The sequence below is a fragment of the Chrysemys picta genome, chromosome 4, assembly GCF_011386835.1.
Source record: "Chrysemys picta bellii isolate R12L10 chromosome 4, ASM1138683v2, whole genome shotgun sequence".
In the NCBI taxonomy this organism is placed as follows: Eukaryota; Metazoa; Chordata; order Testudines; family Emydidae; genus Chrysemys; species Chrysemys picta.
The window spans coordinates 55,763,419-55,781,508 of NC_088794.1; the positions used below are offsets into that span (position 1 = coordinate 55,763,419).

Genomic DNA, 18,090 nt, shown 5'->3' on the forward strand with positions numbered 1-18,090 from the left:
GGAAGTTGAAGCTAGAAAAATACAGACTGGAAATAAGACATAGTTTCTTACCAGTGAGAGTAATTAAGCACTGGAACAATTTACCAAGGACCAGGGTAGAGTCTCCTTCAGTGACAATTTTTAAATCACGATGGGATGTTTTTCTAAAAGATCTGTGTGACGGGTTGGATCACAGAAACCCCTTTGGGAGCTGCCACCTGATGTGCCAAGACTACTTCTACCCCTGCTTTCCCTGCCAGCTCAGGACTCCAGCACCCTGTCTTGCTGAGCCAGACACTCCCGTCTGCTCCAACACAGACCCAGGGTCTGAATTACTTGCCCCAAAGCTGCAGGTTTACCTGAAAGCAGCTAACAGACATGTTCCTGTCTTTAACACTCAGATGCCCAACTTCCAATGGGGTCTAAATCCAAATAAAAATTCGTTTTACCCTGTATAAGCTTTATACAGGGTAAACTCATAAATTGTTCGCCCTCTATAACACTGATAGAGAGATATGCATAATTATTAATACCTGGGGGAGCAAACACATACTCTGAGTTAATTAATAAAATCACTTTTTACTTATTAAATACAGAAAGTAGGATTTAAGTGGTTCCAAGTAGTAACAGACAGAACAAAGTAAGTCACCAAGCAAAATAAAATAAAATGCGCAAATCTATGTCTAATCAAACTGAATACAGATAAGATCCTCACCAGTTCCAGAATTCTCCCTTTTAAAGATTAATCTCCTTTTAGCCTGGGTCCAGCAATCACTCACACCCCTGTAGTTACTGTCCTTTGTTCCAGTTTCTTCCCAGTATCCTGGGGGGTGGAGAGGCTCTCTCTTTAGCCAGCTGAAGTCCAAATGGAGGGGTCTCTCAGGGGTTTAAATAGACTCTTTCTTGTGGGTGGAGACCCCCTCCTCACTCCTATGCAAAGTCCAGCTCCAAGATGGAGTTTAGGAGTCACCTAGGCAAGTCACATGTCCATTACAGGTAGCATCCATTGTTTACATGCTACCTTGAACATCCTAAAGTAGACCTCTGATGTGGATTGGAGTATTCCACGATCCATTGTCCTTTAAGTGTTTCTTGATTAGATACTTAACTTCAACATTCCTTTCTCCAGGAACTGACCAAATGCTCTACTAAGGTTATTTAGAAATCAAGCCAGTACACAGCCAGTATTCATAACTTCGAATACAAGAATGATACATGCATACAAATAGGATTAACAGATTCAGTAGATCATAACTTTTGAGATATGTTACATGGCATATGTAGCATAAAACAAATTCTAAACATATTTCCATAAATCCTTATGGGAGGTACCGTCACAATCTGCTCTAGGAATTATTTGGGGAAAGTTTTAGGGCCTGTGTTACACAGGAGGTCAGGCTAGATGATCACAATGGTCCCTTCTGGTCTTGGAATTATGAATCATAGAAATGTCAGTCTGGAAGGGACCTTGGGAGGTAATCTAATCCAGCCCCCTGCGCTGATGCAGAACCAAGTAAACCTGGACCATCCCTGACAGGTGTTGTACGGCCTGTTCTTAAAAACCTCTAGTGACGGGGGTTCCACAACCTTCCTTGGAACATATTTCAGAGCTTAACTATCCTCAGACTTAGAAAGTTTTCCCTAATCTCTAACCTAAATCTCCCTCACTGCAAATTCAGCCCATTACTTCTTGTCCTACCTTCCGGACATGGAGAACAGTTGATCACTGTCCTCTTTATAACAGCCCTTAACACATTTGAAGACTGTTATCAGGTCCCCCTTCAGTCTCTCTCAAGACTAAACAGGCCCAGTTTTTAACCTTTCCAGTTAGGTCAGGTTTTCTAAACCTTTTAGGATTTGGGTTGCTCTCCTCTGGACTCTCTACAGTTTGTCCACCTTTTCCCCAGTTTGGCATCCAGAACTGGACACAATTCTCCAGCTGAGTCCTCACCAGTGCCAAGTACAGCAGGACAATTACCTCCTATGTCTAACATATGATACTCCTGTTAATACACCCCAGAATGATCATCCTTTTTTTGCAAATGCATTACACTGTTGACTCATATGCCTTTTGTGAACCCCTATAACCTTCAGATCCTTTTCAGCAGTACCACCTAGCCAGCTATTGAGCATTCTGTAGTTCTGATTTTTCCTTCCTAAATTCTAATCCTGTCCTCCAAAGCGCTTGCAACCCCTCTCATCTTGGTTTATCTGCAAATTTCATAAGCACACTCTTCATTCCATTATCCAATCATTAATGAAAATATTGGATAGTATCAGACCCAGGACTGACCCCTGCAGGACCTTGCTAGATATATCCTCGCAGTTGGATAGCAACCTATTGATAACTACACTTTTGAGCATGGACTTTCAATAAATTGTGCACCCACCTTATAGTAATTTCATCTAGGCCACCTTTCCCTAGTTTGAGAATATCAAGTGGGGCAGTTTTCCCTTTTCCCCTAGTTGTGAGGGCCCCCAAACCAAGTGGTATGGTGACCTGGCGCTTCTCAGGTTTGGCCTGGCCACTCCCTGTCATGACAGAAGGGCAACTTGGGCCAAATTTGAGTAAGTGGCGTTGCTCTCTGGTACAAACTGGAGTGGCTCTGCGACCCCATGTATCAGATTGCAATGCCCCCAGCCCCATGGGACAGGACACACCACTGTAGGGTGAGTGCAGGACAGGCTCACTCTCCGCTCAGTAGTAATTTTTTTGAAGAGGGGGGGCTCAGTTTTAGGGGTCCCGGGCAAAATCTGTGTAGCCCTGCCCATAACAGTTTGGAAACTATATTGTAACCATGGCAGGCGGTAATGACCCTTGTTTGTGCACTAGAGTCACACCACATCTACAGTCACACCAGTCCTGCTTTCCAGTGTAGCCTTATTCCATGCATGGAAAAGGCCCTAATGTTCAGTGCAGTTGGAAGGTAGGAAGACAGGTCAAGCCACACCCATGAGACCCACCCCCAAGCTGAGGGATATACTTGCGGGACTTATATGATCACCCTGTTACCGTTGTATCTGAGTGCCTCACAATCTTTACCATATTTACCCTCATAGGCATCCACACTCTCATCTCCATGATACAAATGGGGAATGGAGGCACAGGGAGTCTAAGTGACTTACCCAAGGTCATAGGGAGATTCTCTGGCACTTGGCAGAGCAGGGATTTGAACCAAGGTCTCTCACATCCCAGGTGACTGCTCTAACCACTCGGTCGGAGCAAATAACCAACTGAGCCAAAAACTCCCCACATCCAGCAGGGTTTGAAACTAAGTGCCTGGAAAGATTCCTTCAGCCTGGACTCACCCCAGAGGGGGTGAGGAGTGGGTCTCAGAGCCAGCTCGCCTTCTCCCCTCCCCCACAAGGAACTTCTGCCTCCCAGCCAGATCGAGCAGCTTCCCTCCATACACACCTGCAGGCCTGGCAACCAAAGCAGGGTCTAAGGGGGTGTCTTGTTCCACAGGGAGCTGGGCCCTCAGCTGGGCATTCCCTACAGCTGCACAGACAGCAACCAGCTGGCATCTTTCCTAGGCTGGAGGTGGCAGGAGTGGGGTGGGGATTTTAATCCTCTCTTTGCTTTCTCCCACAGGGGCTCTCTGCGGAAGGGCGGAGGTGCTCATCAGATATTGTCCCCTGGGGGGTGACCTTGTCAGTGCTGGATTTGGGGGAGCAAACTGCAGCCACCATGCCCAGGCAAATGGAGCCCAAGGTACGGCAAGTCTTGGTCTTCAGGATGCACCTTCAGGTTTTCAGTGCCCCCTTCTGGGCTGCAGGGGAGACTGCATGGCCCCAGGGCTTTAAGATGTATGGGGCCTCCTGGGTTGGGCCAAGCCTGGATTCGCCTCCTCGCACAGTCTCCCTCCATCCCTGGCCTGGGTGCTGCAAAATAGGGCCCCGCGCGGCTGCACACTGGGCCTATGCTGAGAGCTGGCCCTGAGGCCTTGTTCCATAAGCAGGGGAGGGATCCTAGCAGAGGAAAGGGCCAGTGTCGGCCGGAAGAGCTGGACTTAGTCTTCGCTTCCTGCCTCGATGGCAGAGGAATACAGCGATGCAGACGGCAGCCTTGGAGTAAGCGTTTGGAGGATCCAGTCCCCATGTACATTTCCCTTCCTCGCCTCTCTGCCCAAGGGGTCCCACTGCACCTGGCAAGGCCCCCGCCTGGCGTCTCCCAGGAATTGTCACAGGACACGGGTGTCACTCAGTCTGCTCTGGTGTCTGGAGAGGCAGAGCTGGCTCCCCGTTAGCCTGCAGGGGGCGCTGTGCAGACTCAGGGAATAACTCATCCTTCATAGGATGTTCCTACATTCTGCATCCACAGTTGGCTGAGAGTCAGTCAAATATAAACTGATCAAAAGAGGCTTTCAAAACCCACGAGTTCCCGGAGTAGAAAGTTCCCCTTGTTGAAACTGGGTGGGTGAGCTGCGGTTTCTCCTCAGTTCCTTTGATACCTTGCCTAATGCAGGCTATGGATAAAGAAGCATCTGATTGCTAAGCCTAGAGATTTAGGGCAGGATTCATACTTTACATCTTCAGAAGACCTAGTAAACAGGGCTGCACTCTCTAATCCTGAGAGCAGGTTTGTACCTGCTTGCTTCGTATAAACCATGCTGGCTGCGCCGATTTCACAGTGCGGGCGAGTTCAAAACATCGCCTCCAGGGTGAAATGTTTATTGCAGGAGAGATGTTCAGAAAGGTCTCTCAAGAGAAGAGAGGGACGGGCAGCTGGATAGCTGAGCAGAGACTGTGCCGGACCATCTCGGAATGGCAAAAAGTCAGGCACATTCCGATCTGGGAGGACCCCATCTCTGCAGTGATGCATTCTACCCTGTGAATTTGGTAACCTCTGCCCATCATATGTCTCTGCCCACTGGGCCATCCCTAGCCCCACACCGCCTTCCCCGTTGGAAGGGCTTGGGCAATTGGCTGCTAGGAGACCCAGCGGGGGTTTTCTGGGTCGTGATGTTGCACCGGGGATGGAGGAAGAAGGCTGTCTGGTCCCAGAAAGATGCTGCCTAGGGATTGCTAGTCCCCTTTCTCAGGAAAACAAGGCCAGGTAAGAGGGAGTAGGGCGTGATGTGGGGCTGAGGAAAGGTTACAGAACCTGTGAAGGAGGAGAATTTACAAAGTACAGATAAATCACACAAGCGTTTTACTCAGGCAAAACTCCCCTGCGTAGGGACCTCAGGACTGGGCCGGTCGCTGGTTCCCAGGCAGTATCGTGATCCAGGGGCACACAGGTCATGGAGCTGAGCTGCAGCATGGCAATCTACTCGATACAAGGTCATGCAACAGATCAGAACTTGAGCCAGGGTCTCCCCCATCCCAGGCTGCTGCTCTAACCACTGAGTAACCCTTCCTCTTTGAAGAGTGCAAGCTGCGTCAGAGCAAACAACCAGCTAAACCAAAAGTTCCCCCTAGCCAGGGGTTGAAACAGAGAGCCCAGAAAGGTTCCTTCTGCCCAGACTCACCGCAGGGCGGGGAATCTCTCTATTCTTGTACAATCCTGCAGAACACACAGAAAACAGTGCGGACAGACGGTAGCTGTGACCAGCAGCAGGACAGAGCCTCCAGCATGCCCTGGAGCTGCCACAGGATTATTTGGCTTGGCACTTTAACCCGTGTGGATTCGGAAACGGGTAATTGGGTGCCTCGTGGCTTGGCAGCTGCCTCTGAACGGATCAAAGTCCCATGTCACATGTGACCCCCTGGGACAATGGCCCTGCAGGAGTCCAACAGCAGTGCCTTGGGAAACGCGGTACTTACAGGATCTTCAGGCTGTAGAGGCCAGAAAAGGCTTCTCCTGGGATCTGGGAGAGCTGGTTTCCAGAGAGGCGCCTGCAGAAAAGAGGAGCCAGTGTCACGTCAACATCTCTGTAACGCCGGTGCTTTGTCAGAGGACACATAACCTGCACCTCATGCCTCTTGCTACAGCCCAGGAGAAGACTGTGGATACGACTGAATGCTGAACATAAGACTCGCACTCAGTACCCCATTCATTAGTGTGCCACCTCTAGTGGCTAACTCACATGGGTGGATAATGGCCTTCTACTACTGCTACCGGCTAATGGTGAGGGAGGCTCATGCTTCTAGCAGGGAACGACCCAAACTCATTCCCCAGTGATGACCCATGGCTGGGGCCATTCCATGCCCCACTGGAAGAGGACTCTGTGCTACAGTCACTAAGGCAGAAGAGAGGAAATTAGACTTATGACTGCCATTGTAAGAGGCCTTGACTCTTTTTCCTCCATAAAGATAGCCACTAACAGTGACTGCAAGGAGAAACCCTGCTTTGCTGGCCTAAAAGCTGGTAGTGATGGCACAGCAGTGTGGGAACGATCCCCCTTCGCTAGGACACAGAAACTCATTATGAATGGGATTATTCCCCCCCCGACCCCCATTCCTATGCCCTCTTTTGCCACCCTCTCTGCCCTGGCTGGCACCTTTTGGCCAGAGGAGGCCTGTTAGCGTGTCCCCACGTGTCACCAAACTTCACAGATTTAACGCTTTCCCCATAGGTCAGTCTCTCCAAATCCCTGCTCATTGGGGTCACACCTCTGAACTCCTTCCAATTTATCACCATCACTCTCAAAATGTTGAGCAGAGTCATGAGTTCATAGCCAGCTCCAAACTCCTCCAGAGCTCAGGAGGGTTTGGGTGCCCTGGGTCACACCCATTGCTACAAGAGAGAGACCAATACAGAAAATATCACAATGCCACCACATAAATCCATGGTGCACCCACACTGGAATACTGTCCACAGTTCTGGTTGCCCCATCTTAAATAAGATATATTAGAATTAGAAAAGGTGCAGAGAAGGGCAACAAAAATTATTAGGGGCATGGAACAGCGTCCATACGAGGAAAGATTAAAAAGACTGGGACTTCGCAGCTTGGAAAAGAGAAGGGGAGATATGATAGAGGTCTATAAAATCATGACTGGTCTGGAGAAAAAAAAGTGTTATTTACCCCTGCACATAACACAAAAATCAGGGGTCACTCAATTAAATTAATAGGCAACAGTTTAAGACAATCATAAGGAAGTACTTCACACAATACACCATCAACCTGTGGAACTCATTGCCAGGGGATGTTATGAAAGGCCAAAAGTATAACTGGGTTCAAAAAAAAAGTTAGATCAGTTCATGGAGGGTAGATCCATCAATGGCTATTAGCCAAGATAGTCAGGGATGCAACCCCATGATCTGGGTGTCCCTAAACCTCTGACTGCAAGAAGCTGGGACTGGATGGCAGGGGATGGATCTCTCGATAATTGCCCTGTTCATTTCCTCTAAAGTATCGGAAGACAGGATACTGAGTTTGATGGACCATTGGTTTGACCCAGGATGGCCGTTCTTATGTTCTTAGAGGATGAGGGGGTTCAGAGACAGGTGACAAGAATGATCAGGGCAGGGAAAAATCTCACATGAGGAGAGACTGTAATGATTGAGATGGTTACTTTAGCGGGGAGGCGAATGAAAAAGGGGGCATGGTAAAGGAATACAAAGCGGAAAATGCTCTGCAGAAAGGAGGTCAGGAGCTTCTGTCATCTCACAACATGGGAACAAGGGGACATGACACGAAATCAAAAAGGTGGTAAATTCAAAACCAATAAAAGAAACCCTTTTTCACATGATGCGGATTGGTTTGTGGAACTAACTGCCACAAGATGTCACGGAGGCCACAATCTCAGTAAGATTCAAAAGGGTCCATTTGGGTATATTTCACTTAATCAATGCCCTGCCATTGCCAGGGCCTGGGGAATTGTTGGCACCTCAGTCCCTCCTAGTCTTTGCCTGTACCACACAATAGTTTAGTCTTCTGAGGGCTGTAAAATGTTGGGCTAATTCTAGTTGTGGGGCTTGGTGTGGGGGTGGCAGGGTGGGGCTGGTGGCCTGTGCTAAACAGGAGGTCAGATCTGGGGGTCCCTTCTGGCCTTGAACTCTATGACTCCGTTCACATGGATTTTGGCCTTTTGATGAAACCACTCCTCAGCTCCATTCTCTGAGCAGTTCTAATTGTTACAGTCACTGTTACAGATGGTGACTCAGGCACAGAGAGGACATGTGACCTTCCCACGATCACATGGGGGCTCTGTTGCAGAGCCAGGAACCGAAGTCAGATCTCCTGAGCCTAAACCCAATGCGTTAGCCACAAGGCCCTGTCTCCTCCTCAAGGTGGAATGCATCTGCCACCTGGGTATCACTTTCTGTACATTATGCCTGATGCCAACGCACTGGAGCAGCATCACCAACTCTGTGCGTTCAACAATCCTGAGCCGGTTCTCCCAAAAATCATGAGATTAGTTTTTTTAAATCTCCTGATTTTAAAGCCAATCCATGCAGTCACATTTTCAAGCTCTGTTCTGCAACCACAAAGTCTTAAAAATAAAAGTAAGTTTCTAGGAAACCTGTGATCCCCATTTATTCACATGACTCCAGGAGCTGGGGCTTTAACATGAAATCCCATGAGACTCATGAGAGATGACAGCACATCCATGGCAGTGGTGCCACCCAATGGCTGGGGGTGGAGGGCATCGGGAGGACCCGTGAAAGCCCTTATCAGGCGTAAGACTCAGCAACCAATGCCTGAGATTGGGCATAGGTATGAGGGGATGTAGGAATTAAGACCTGGCAAGAAATCCAGTTCCTTTTTTAAAGGCGTGGGTGTGAACCGGGTGCTAACTGATGGATTCATTTCAGAAGCTGCAGAGTATATTTCAGCGAGTGTTTTGAAAAAGGCCACAGACTGTCGGCTGTAAGAAGCTTCTGGGATCAGTCCCAGGCATGCCCACTCACCGCTGGCCATGCGCAATTGTGTCCGTGCCAGCACTCACTCAGTCCCAACTCAACCCCCCACCCCACCGCTGGAATCCAGGGAAAATTGCTCCCATAATTAGGCCTCCGACAGCATAAAATAGCACAGGGTCGTCTCTTTAATGTGTGGGAGCAGGCTGGAACCTGCCTCTTTGTGGTATGTAAGCTGCCTGGCAAGCTGGGCTATTTGTCACCAGGGGAGTGCGATTCGGTGAAACTGCTCCCTTTGATGGCCGATTTCCACATGGGGAGAGGATGCCTGGGAGATGAGACTATGGGGGCGGGGGGCAGCTTCCCGAGCAGCAGTCCCCCGGCTGCTTTGAACAGCCACCTCACAAAACCAAAGTGGCGATGCTGGTTCCTGCAATAGGAATCTTGGTAATGCATGGGAGATGGGGGCCGTTCAAACAGCAGCCAGTTCCCAGGTAGATTGGAATGTACCTGATACACGAGAGCCCAGACCGTGCCCCATCTTGCTGTGTGCCCTAGCGGGGTGACCCAGAGCAGAGCACTGCAGTCCCTTCCCCCCCAGACTAAGCTTATAAGGGGGCACTTGGATCTGAACTAAGGACCCCTTGATCCGCAGTCAAACAGTCGAGCACTGAACTCTGCTCCCGTGACAGGGCCAGGTAGGGGCTTGCATATGTTGCACTCAGCAGCAAGGAAGCATGAGCAGAGTCTGGGAGGTTCCTGGGGAAGAAGCCACCCACCCCAGCAGGCACTGTCCTATTCACCCCCTGGTGGGAAGAGAGCTTGGGGGGGGTATAAATCGGGGGGAGCTGGCTGTCAGCACCAGCATTAGCTTCTTTGGCCATTTAACCTGGCACGCCCAAGACATAATGATCCCCCTGTGCCCACGGTGCTGCATTCCCGTGCTTATTGTCAATCAGCAGCCTCCTCCCCCTTCCCTTCCAGGCTCTCTTGAAAGTCACCCGCCTGCCGGGCAGATTCCTTCCATTAAATGCACCGTTGGAAGCCAAAATACATGACATTCAAGCCGACGGAGCCTCTCTCCTTTGCTTTCATTTAGAGGAGAGACAACGACTCACAGCGATGTGGACAATGGCGGCTAATTCAGGACCAGCGGCCCCCTCTGCCCCCAGTATTACAGTTCACCCCTTCTCCACAGGAAACTGGAACCATATTTCCAAGTAGCCTGTGAGACCCGAGCTGGGGAATTCACCCTCTGGGGGCACAGATGGGAAATGGGAAGCTGCTCTTCTAGGAAGGGGTGTCAGTCCACCTCAAGAAGATGAGCTAGGGCTATCTCCACTGAGGGTGACCACATAGCAAGTGTAAAACAATCAGGATGGGGGTGGAGGGGGGGGGTAATAGGTGCGTATATAATAAAAAGCCTCCACAATCGGGATTGTCCCTATAAAATCTCCACTTTTGCTCCAGACCTCAGACACCCCCACATCTGTTTGGGGTGTGCAGGGCTGGGGCTCAGGCCCATCTCGCTGAGGGACAAGTTCGACTCTGCTCTCCCCTCTGGAGACACCAGAGCTCCCAGCATTGCAGATCAGAGTCAGGAGGAGGGGAGGGGAGGGGTCTGCCGCAGTGGCCACCGCTGAGAGGCGTGGGGAAGGGCAGGCGGAGGGGTGGCAACAGCATCGTGCGGGGCTGGCTTATTCACGGAAGCGAAGTGACATTTGCCACCCAGAGATTCTTCCCGTCGGCACCAATCTGCATGGGAAGCACAACCTATCCCCACCCACCTATCGTCTCTCATTCAGCAGCCAGATATTGACTTCTGCCAGCCTCCATCACGTTTTCAAACAAGAACCTTCGTGTTTTCCCCCAGGCTGCCCCTCACACTTGGAAGGCGCTCCGGATAAACACCCACAAGCCACCACATTCTCCTCCTTGAAAACCCTTCTCAGAACTCTCCGTGGTTGTGATGCCTATAAAACACTTGATGACAAGCGGTCTCTCTAGTTCTCTGAGCTGGCTGTCTGGTATGTTTCTAATGCACCTACCCCTTCATGTCAGTACCTAGACTGGGCTCAACCTGCGGCTGAGCAGTTTGGCCCTCAAACCAAAAAAAGGTCAAAGAGTTTGGTTTGACCCAAAACTGAATTGGTTTTGGTATTTCTCACCAAAAATGGAAAGCCCCAAACTTTTAGTTTGACCTTGGCTAATTTGATTTTGTTTTAGATTTTCATTTCATTTTGTGTCATTTTCATCTTTTTGGTGGTTTTTTTTTTTATTAGCGGAATTTGGAAACAAAAAGTCAAAATGTCTCCTTTCTGAAACAAAAAGTTTTGACATTTCCAAAAATATTTGTCAGTGTTTTTTTTTTTTTTTTTTTCTTCCTTCAGTCAAAAATAACTCACCACATTTGACCTAAGTTCACAAATAGTTTTGTTGCCCTGATGTGCCTGGCTCTCTCTGAATACGCTCTCACACATAGACCAGAGCTTCTCAGGGGTGGGTAGTAGCCACAACAGGGCTACTAAGGTTCTGGAATGTAAGGCCTGAGGCCAGGTCTATACTAAAAAGCTAAGTCAAACCAGCTACATGGCTCAGAGGTGTGAAAAATCCCCCCCCCCCCCCCTCAGCGATTTAGTTAAGCCAACCTAACCGCCAGTGTAACCAGTGCTAGGCTGACCGAATAATTCTTTCGTTGACTTAGCCACCACCTCTTGGGGGAGGTAGATTCATTACAGAGATGGGAGAACCCCTCCTCTCTCCAGAGTCAGTGGCTACCCTTAAGCGCTGCAGCGAGGCTGCTGTTGCAGTTAAATGTAGACATAGCCGGAGTCTGTTTTCACTTCCACAGGTGTAAATCAGGAGTCAAGCCAATGGAGTTACAGGTGTAAACATGTTGTAAATGAGAAGAGAGTCAAGCCAGTTATTTCCCTGCCCTAATTGGTGTTTGCCATTCTTTCCAGTTTAGTATCACCTGCAAATTTCACTCATGTGCTCTTTACTTCCCTCTGCCCTGCTCATTAAACAGTGGGCTTGTCTACATAACTGCCAGATCAGCAGGCAGTGATCAATCCAGCCGGGGGAGAGGGGTGGGTGTCGATTTATCACATCTAGTATAGACACAATAACTGACCGCTCTCCCGTCAACTCCAGTACACCACCAGAATGAGATGCGCAGGCGGAGTCGACGGGGGAGCGTCAGCTGTCGATTTACCGCAGTGAAGACACCACGGTAAGTAGATCTAAGTACGTCAACTTCAGCTACGCTATTCACGTAGCTGAAGTTGCTTATCTTAGATCGACCCACTGCAGTAGTGTAGACAAGCCCAGTGTGTTAAACAGGCCCATTTCTAACACCGCTGCTCTCTGTGGGCTTGTCTACACTACCGTGTTGTCTTCACTGCAGTAAGTCGACAACTGACGCTCTCCCATCGACTCTGCTTGCGCTTCTTGTTCTGGTGGAGTACCGGAGTCAACGGGAGAGCGATCAGCAGTTGACTTATTACATCTATAGATGCGATGAATCAACCCCTGCTCGATCGATCGCTGCTCACCGATCAGGTGGGTAGTGTAGACAAGCCCTGTGAGCCCTACCAAACGCCTTTTCCAGCTCGATGCAGCATTAGTTACTCTTGTTCATAGCCTTTCAGCCAGTTCAAGCCACAGGCATGTTAAGTATCAGAGGGGTAGCCGTGTTAGTCTGAATCTGTAAAAAGTAACAGAGGGTCCTGTGGCACCTTTAAGACTAACAGAAGTATTGGGTATTGCATCTGAAGAAGTGAGGTTCTTACCCACGAAAGCTTATGCTCCCAATACTTCTGTTAGTCTTAAAAGTGCCACAGGACCCTCTGTTACTTTTCATAGGCATGTTCATATCCAAGCCAATTTGGATCCATTTGCCAAGTAAGGCCATGTCTACACTACAGAATTAAGTTGACTTAACTTATGTCGGCATATAGCCACTGCAGTAATTACATCACTTGTGCGTGTCTACACTTTGCTCTTTGTGCTGGTGGTGCATGGCCTCACCAGGAACACTTGCATCAATTGTACTGTCAGGATGGGGCATTGTGGGAGGGCTCCTGAAAGCCAGTAACAGTTGATATGAGCAATACTGTGTCTACACCCGACACTGCATTGACCTTGATGCTACACTGCTTGTGGAGGTGGAGGAGTTAAGTCAGTGTAGTTGGGCAGTGCCACTGGGTGGGAGAGAAATGTAAGTGTAGACACTTTCATAGTTAGGTCAATGTAAGCTGCCCTTATGTCGATCTAAGTCTGTAGTGTAGGCCTGGCTTAAGATTTAATGAGATATAGCTGCTTTCCCCCAACAACCCAATACAGAACATTAAATGTGTTTCCTTCTTTCCCTTATTTTATAAGCTGTCCAGTTTCTCTAACAAGATGAACCTTTTTGGAAATGTGCCTATAGGGCTGGTGGGAAATGGTATTCCTGTCCTGTGAGAATTGGTGAGATTTTCAAAAATTTTCCCACCCGGAATTTTCCCAGCCTTCCTGTGTTTGTGTAAGCCAGCCCAGGAAGAATGGTGGAATCAATCTTAAACCTGGTGCTTTTCCATTTATAAGGAGGGGTGGGGACCCAGAGAGACAAAAGATTCCTGCCTGTGCCAAAGGTATACAAGGGGGTGGAACAGAACAAAGCGGGCTGCGGTCATGAGAAATCCCCTAGTTACCACCTGAGCTTGAACTAACAAGGACTGTACCAGGGGAAAGGATTGGGCCCAGACTAGGAAGGAGTCTAGTCTGTGAAAGAAGCTTAGTGGAACATCTGAGGGGGAGATTTGCCTGTGTTCAGTTTCGTAATGTATTAGGGCTTAGACATGCGTGTTTTGTTTTATTTTACTTGGTAACTTAATTTGTTCTATTATTTGAAACCACATAAATCCTACTTTTTATACTGAATAAAATCACTTTTGTTTATTAATTAACCCAGAGTAAGTGATTAATACCTGGGGGAGCAGACAGCTGTGCATATTTCTCAGTGTTAGAGGGTGGACAATTTATGAGTTTACCCTGTATAAGCTTTATACAGAGTAAAACACTGATTTATTTGGGGTGTGAATCCCATTGGGAGCTGGGTACTGGAGACAGGAATACCTGCTGAGTGGTTTTCAGTTAAAGCCTGCAGCTTTGGGGTGTAGTTCAGACCCTTGGTCTGTATTGCAGAAGAGTAGCGTGTCTGGCTCAACAAGACAGGGTTCTAGAGTCCCAAGCTGGTGGGGAAAACAGGCTCAGAGGTAGTTTCAGCACATCAGGTGACAGTCCCAAGGGAGTCTGTGACCCAACCTGTCACACTGACAATTTCAAAACTTGTTTTTTTCCAAATGTTTTTGAAAGATGGGAAGTTTGTCTGACCCTTTCATGTGAGATGGTTCTGTTTTGACGAATCGGCATTTCCCAACAAAAATATATTTAGTGGGAAAATTCCAGATTAGCATGAAGGACCTGGTTCCATTTACATTAAGGCCTCTTTGCTTTGATCTGGGGTGACTGCTGGGGGAATTCTCCATGTTATCTCAGGGGCTTTTATCACCCTATGCGCTGTTGCAGTATTGTAAAAGAGGAAGAGCTGGGAGGCAGAATCCTTCCCTGGTACCATAAAGGGAACCCGGAGCAGATGTAACTTCTACACTAAAGCCCCTTCCCACTGCCAGAGCAGTGCAATTTGTGTGAAGTAGAATCAGGTCCACAGTCATTTATATTTGCACCATTGTTGCTCAGAGCCAAATATTCAGTTGCTCAGCACTCATAACTGGGGCCCAGATTTTTATAAAAGCTCAGTGTCCAATGTGCACCCAAATTGCTGAGCACTTGTGAAAATCTGATCATTTACTGTGGTGATCAATGGGAGCTGAAGTCTTTTGAAAATCTGGCCTTGACTGTAGGTGCTAAGCTCTTTTGAAAATTCTGGTTACGATGCATGCCTGAGTCTGCAGAGAGCCTGACACAACAGTTCTGAGGGGTTTTAGTGACCCATGCTTTTCAATCTGCTGTTGACTTTGAAACCTAATGTTGAAAAGTTAAATATCAATATTGTTAACGATATCACTGTCGATCATCTAAACAGAAACATCTGGCTAAGGTGATTCTCCACCATTATGGGTCACAGTGAGAGACTAAGAGGCAGTGGCTGTCAAGGATAACAAAGGCAGGAGATGAGTAGTTCAAATCCTGTGCAAATCTCAAATCCATTTTATCCCAGGGAAGGGGAAATTCATCCAATCCCTAATGCGTTGGCAAATCATCCAGATTCACATTTTGCAATTTCCCAAATGGAACAGTGCATTGTGGGTAAAAAATGCTGTGTGGCACAATGTAAAGTTCTATCAGAGTAAATGAAAGTGAGAAATTCCCTTTTGCACAAAGGGGCAGCAAATGAGCTAGCCACCACCTGAGGCAAACTGAAGCCTATAGGTAGGAAAATGCACTCCCTAAAATGCCCTGGTTTCAGATTTATTTGAAGCTGCTGCAGAAGTGTCAGTGCCCTCACTATGTCACAGAAATGTCAATAGCCGTATATTGTTATGCTCAGGGCTGGGTAAAAACCTCCTTGAAGTTAGTAGACATAATAGCCATGCTTCATTCAGGATACATGTAAAAAGCAATTAAGCTCCTTTATGGAGGAGACAGATGAAACACAGGAGGCACCACCCAAAGCTCAGGCCACATGCAAGGCTGGCTAGAAATCTGAGATATGTGGGTGGAGGGATTTGAGTAGGGGATGAATACCAATGCAGGGGGGTGAGTATTGTTTGAGAGAGCTCTATGTGCATGTGTGTGAGAAGCACAACAGATGCACGCTATGGGTACATCTACATGGTCATAAAACACCCGCTGCACAGCCACAGATGGCCAGGGTCAGCTGACTCAGGCTCACTCGGCTATAAAATTGCCGTGTAGATGCTTGGGCTGCAGCATGGGCTCTGAGATCCTGCAAGGAGGGAGGGTCCCAGAACCCAGGCTCCAGCCCCAGCCAAGACATCTACACTGCAAACCATCCTGGTTCAGTGGCAAAGTGAAGGCAGTGGTTAGAAACAAAAAAGCAACATTATAACAAATGGAAAAGAGTGGAAATAGAGAGCAATCACTACAAATTAGAAGTTATGAAGTACAGAAAATTGATAAGGGAAGCTAAAGACATCAGGGAAACCACTATGGCTGGCAGGGCCAGTAAGGAAAACAAGGATTTTTTAAAGTATACTAGGAACAAAAGAAATCCTAGCAATGGTATTGGCACATTGTTAGTTCATAAAATTGTTACTAATAATGCAGAAAAGGTAGAAGTGTTCAATAAGTATTTCCATTCTGTATTTGGAAGGAAGCAGGATAATGTGCTTGTATCATATTAAGGTGATGGAGTACTTTCCAGTACACTAGTAACTGAAGACGATTCTGAGCAACATCTGCTAGGGATAAACATTTTTTTAAATCAGTGGGTCTGGAAAACTTGCCCCCAGGAGTCCTAAAAATGTTGGCTGAGGCGATCTCATGCCCACTGGTATTAATTTTTAATAATTCTTTGAATACCAGGGAAATTGCAGAAGACTGGAACAATGCTAATGTCGTGCCAATATTCAGTAAGGACAAGCAGGATGACCTGGAGAATAGAGTGGAAAAGCTGATACAGGATTCAAGTGATAAAATATTAAAGAATAGGAATAGAAGCAGTGCCAGTCAACATGGGGTTATGGTAACTGCAGAGATATAATATACTGAGATTTTTATAAGGCATCTGATTAGTACCACACAACATTTTGATTTAAAAAATGAACATTGCACAATATCAATGAAGCACACATTAAATTGGTTATGAACTAGGTAATTGACAGATCTCAAAAAATAGTTGTCAAGGGGGAATTTTCATCACAGGGGAGTAGTTTCTAGTGGGGTTCTGCAGAGATCAGTACTAGGTCTGATCCCATTCAGCACTTTTGGCAGTGATCTGGAAGTAAATGTCAAATTGTGGGTGATAAAATTGGCAAATGAAACAATAATTGGCAGAGCAGAAAGTGACGAGGACAGGGCAGTCAGAGCGCTCTGGATCACTTGGTAGGCTGGGCCCATTGGCACAAAATGTGTTTTAATGCAGCCAGATGAAAAGTTATCCATCTAGGAGGAAGGGATGCAGACCAGACCTATGGAATAGGGTGCTGTGTCCTGGAAAGCAGGGATTGAGAAGGATTATGGGGGACAAGCAACTGAACAAAGCGCCTAGTGTGATGTTGTGGCAAAAAGCACGGATGCAATTCTTGGCTGGATAAGCAGGGGACTTTTGAGGAAGGAGGTGATTTTTCCTCTGTAAATGGCATTGGTGAGACCGGTATTAGAACACTGTGTCCAGTTCTGGTGTCCACATTTTTAAAAGGCTGTTGAAAATTTGGAGAGGGTGCAGAAAAGAGCCAAAAAAGTTATTTGGGGGCTGGAGAAAATGCCTGCCAGACAGCACTCAATCTGCTCAGTTTATCAAAAAGAAGTTTGAGGTGTGACTTCATCACAGTGCATAAGTCTCCTCCTGGAAAGAAGATAATGGATACTAAGGGGGGTCTTTGACCTAGAAGAGGAAGGCAGAACAAAAACTGATGGCCAGAAGCTGAAGCCAGGCAAATTTAAATTAGACTCACATTTTTTTTTTTAACAGGGAGGCTGATGAATCATTGGAACAAGCTATCAAGGAAAGTGGATCTGGCGATCTTCAAATCAAGACTGCATGCCTTTCTGGAAAATGTTTTAGCCAAGTGCCAGATATTGGGCTCAGTACAGCAGGAACGGGGTGAAATGTAATGGCCTGCGATACACAGGAGATGAGACAAGATGCTCTAATGACACTTTCTGGTCTTAAAATTACAAATAAAATCACATGCTTTGAGCTCCATGAGTTCTGTTTCACTTAACAAAGAAGAATAAAGGGTGACTTGATCACAGCCTGTAAGTTCAAGGAAAGGTGGAAGCTCCCAAAAAGTGGGGGGGCCACTGGCACCCAAACAGTAATCCTGCCCCCCACACCTACCCTTCCCCCCGAGTCCCCACCCTCACACCACCCCTCTCCCCAAGTCACCACTCTTGTGCTTCCCCTTCTTCCTGAGGCCCCACACCTTCCTGCAAGGCCCCGCCCCTGCCTCGCCTCTTCCCCCAGATCCCCGCTCCCGTGCCACCCTTTTCACACAAGGCCTGTCCTCCGTCGCTCGCCCTAACAGCTGGTAAAAAGTGATGAGGGCCATGGCCCCCATGCTCCCCATTCCTGTGCCCTGATAAGTGCCTCTGTATGGAACAGAGTACAGCTATTGAACTTGTTATTCAGGAGATCCGACTAGACAATCACAGTAGTCACTTCTAGCCTTCAAATC

The 18,090-nt window shown here is 47.7% G+C and overlaps 1 protein-coding gene across 11 annotated transcripts in view; it reads right to left on the reverse strand.

The window, feature by feature from the left end:
* Positions 1-18,090, reverse strand: part of LGR6 (leucine rich repeat containing G protein-coupled receptor 6) — a 217,822-nt gene that overhangs the window by 116,762 nt on the left and 82,970 nt on the right. For all 11 annotated transcript variants that reach the window (XM_065592333.1, XM_042842452.2, XM_024111271.3 and 8 more), the window contains one exon: positions 5,746-5,817. In XM_065592333.1, the coding sequence (XP_065448405.1) occupies positions 5,746-5,817 (72 nt within the window). The remainder of the gene's footprint in view (positions 1-5,745; positions 5,818-18,090) is intronic.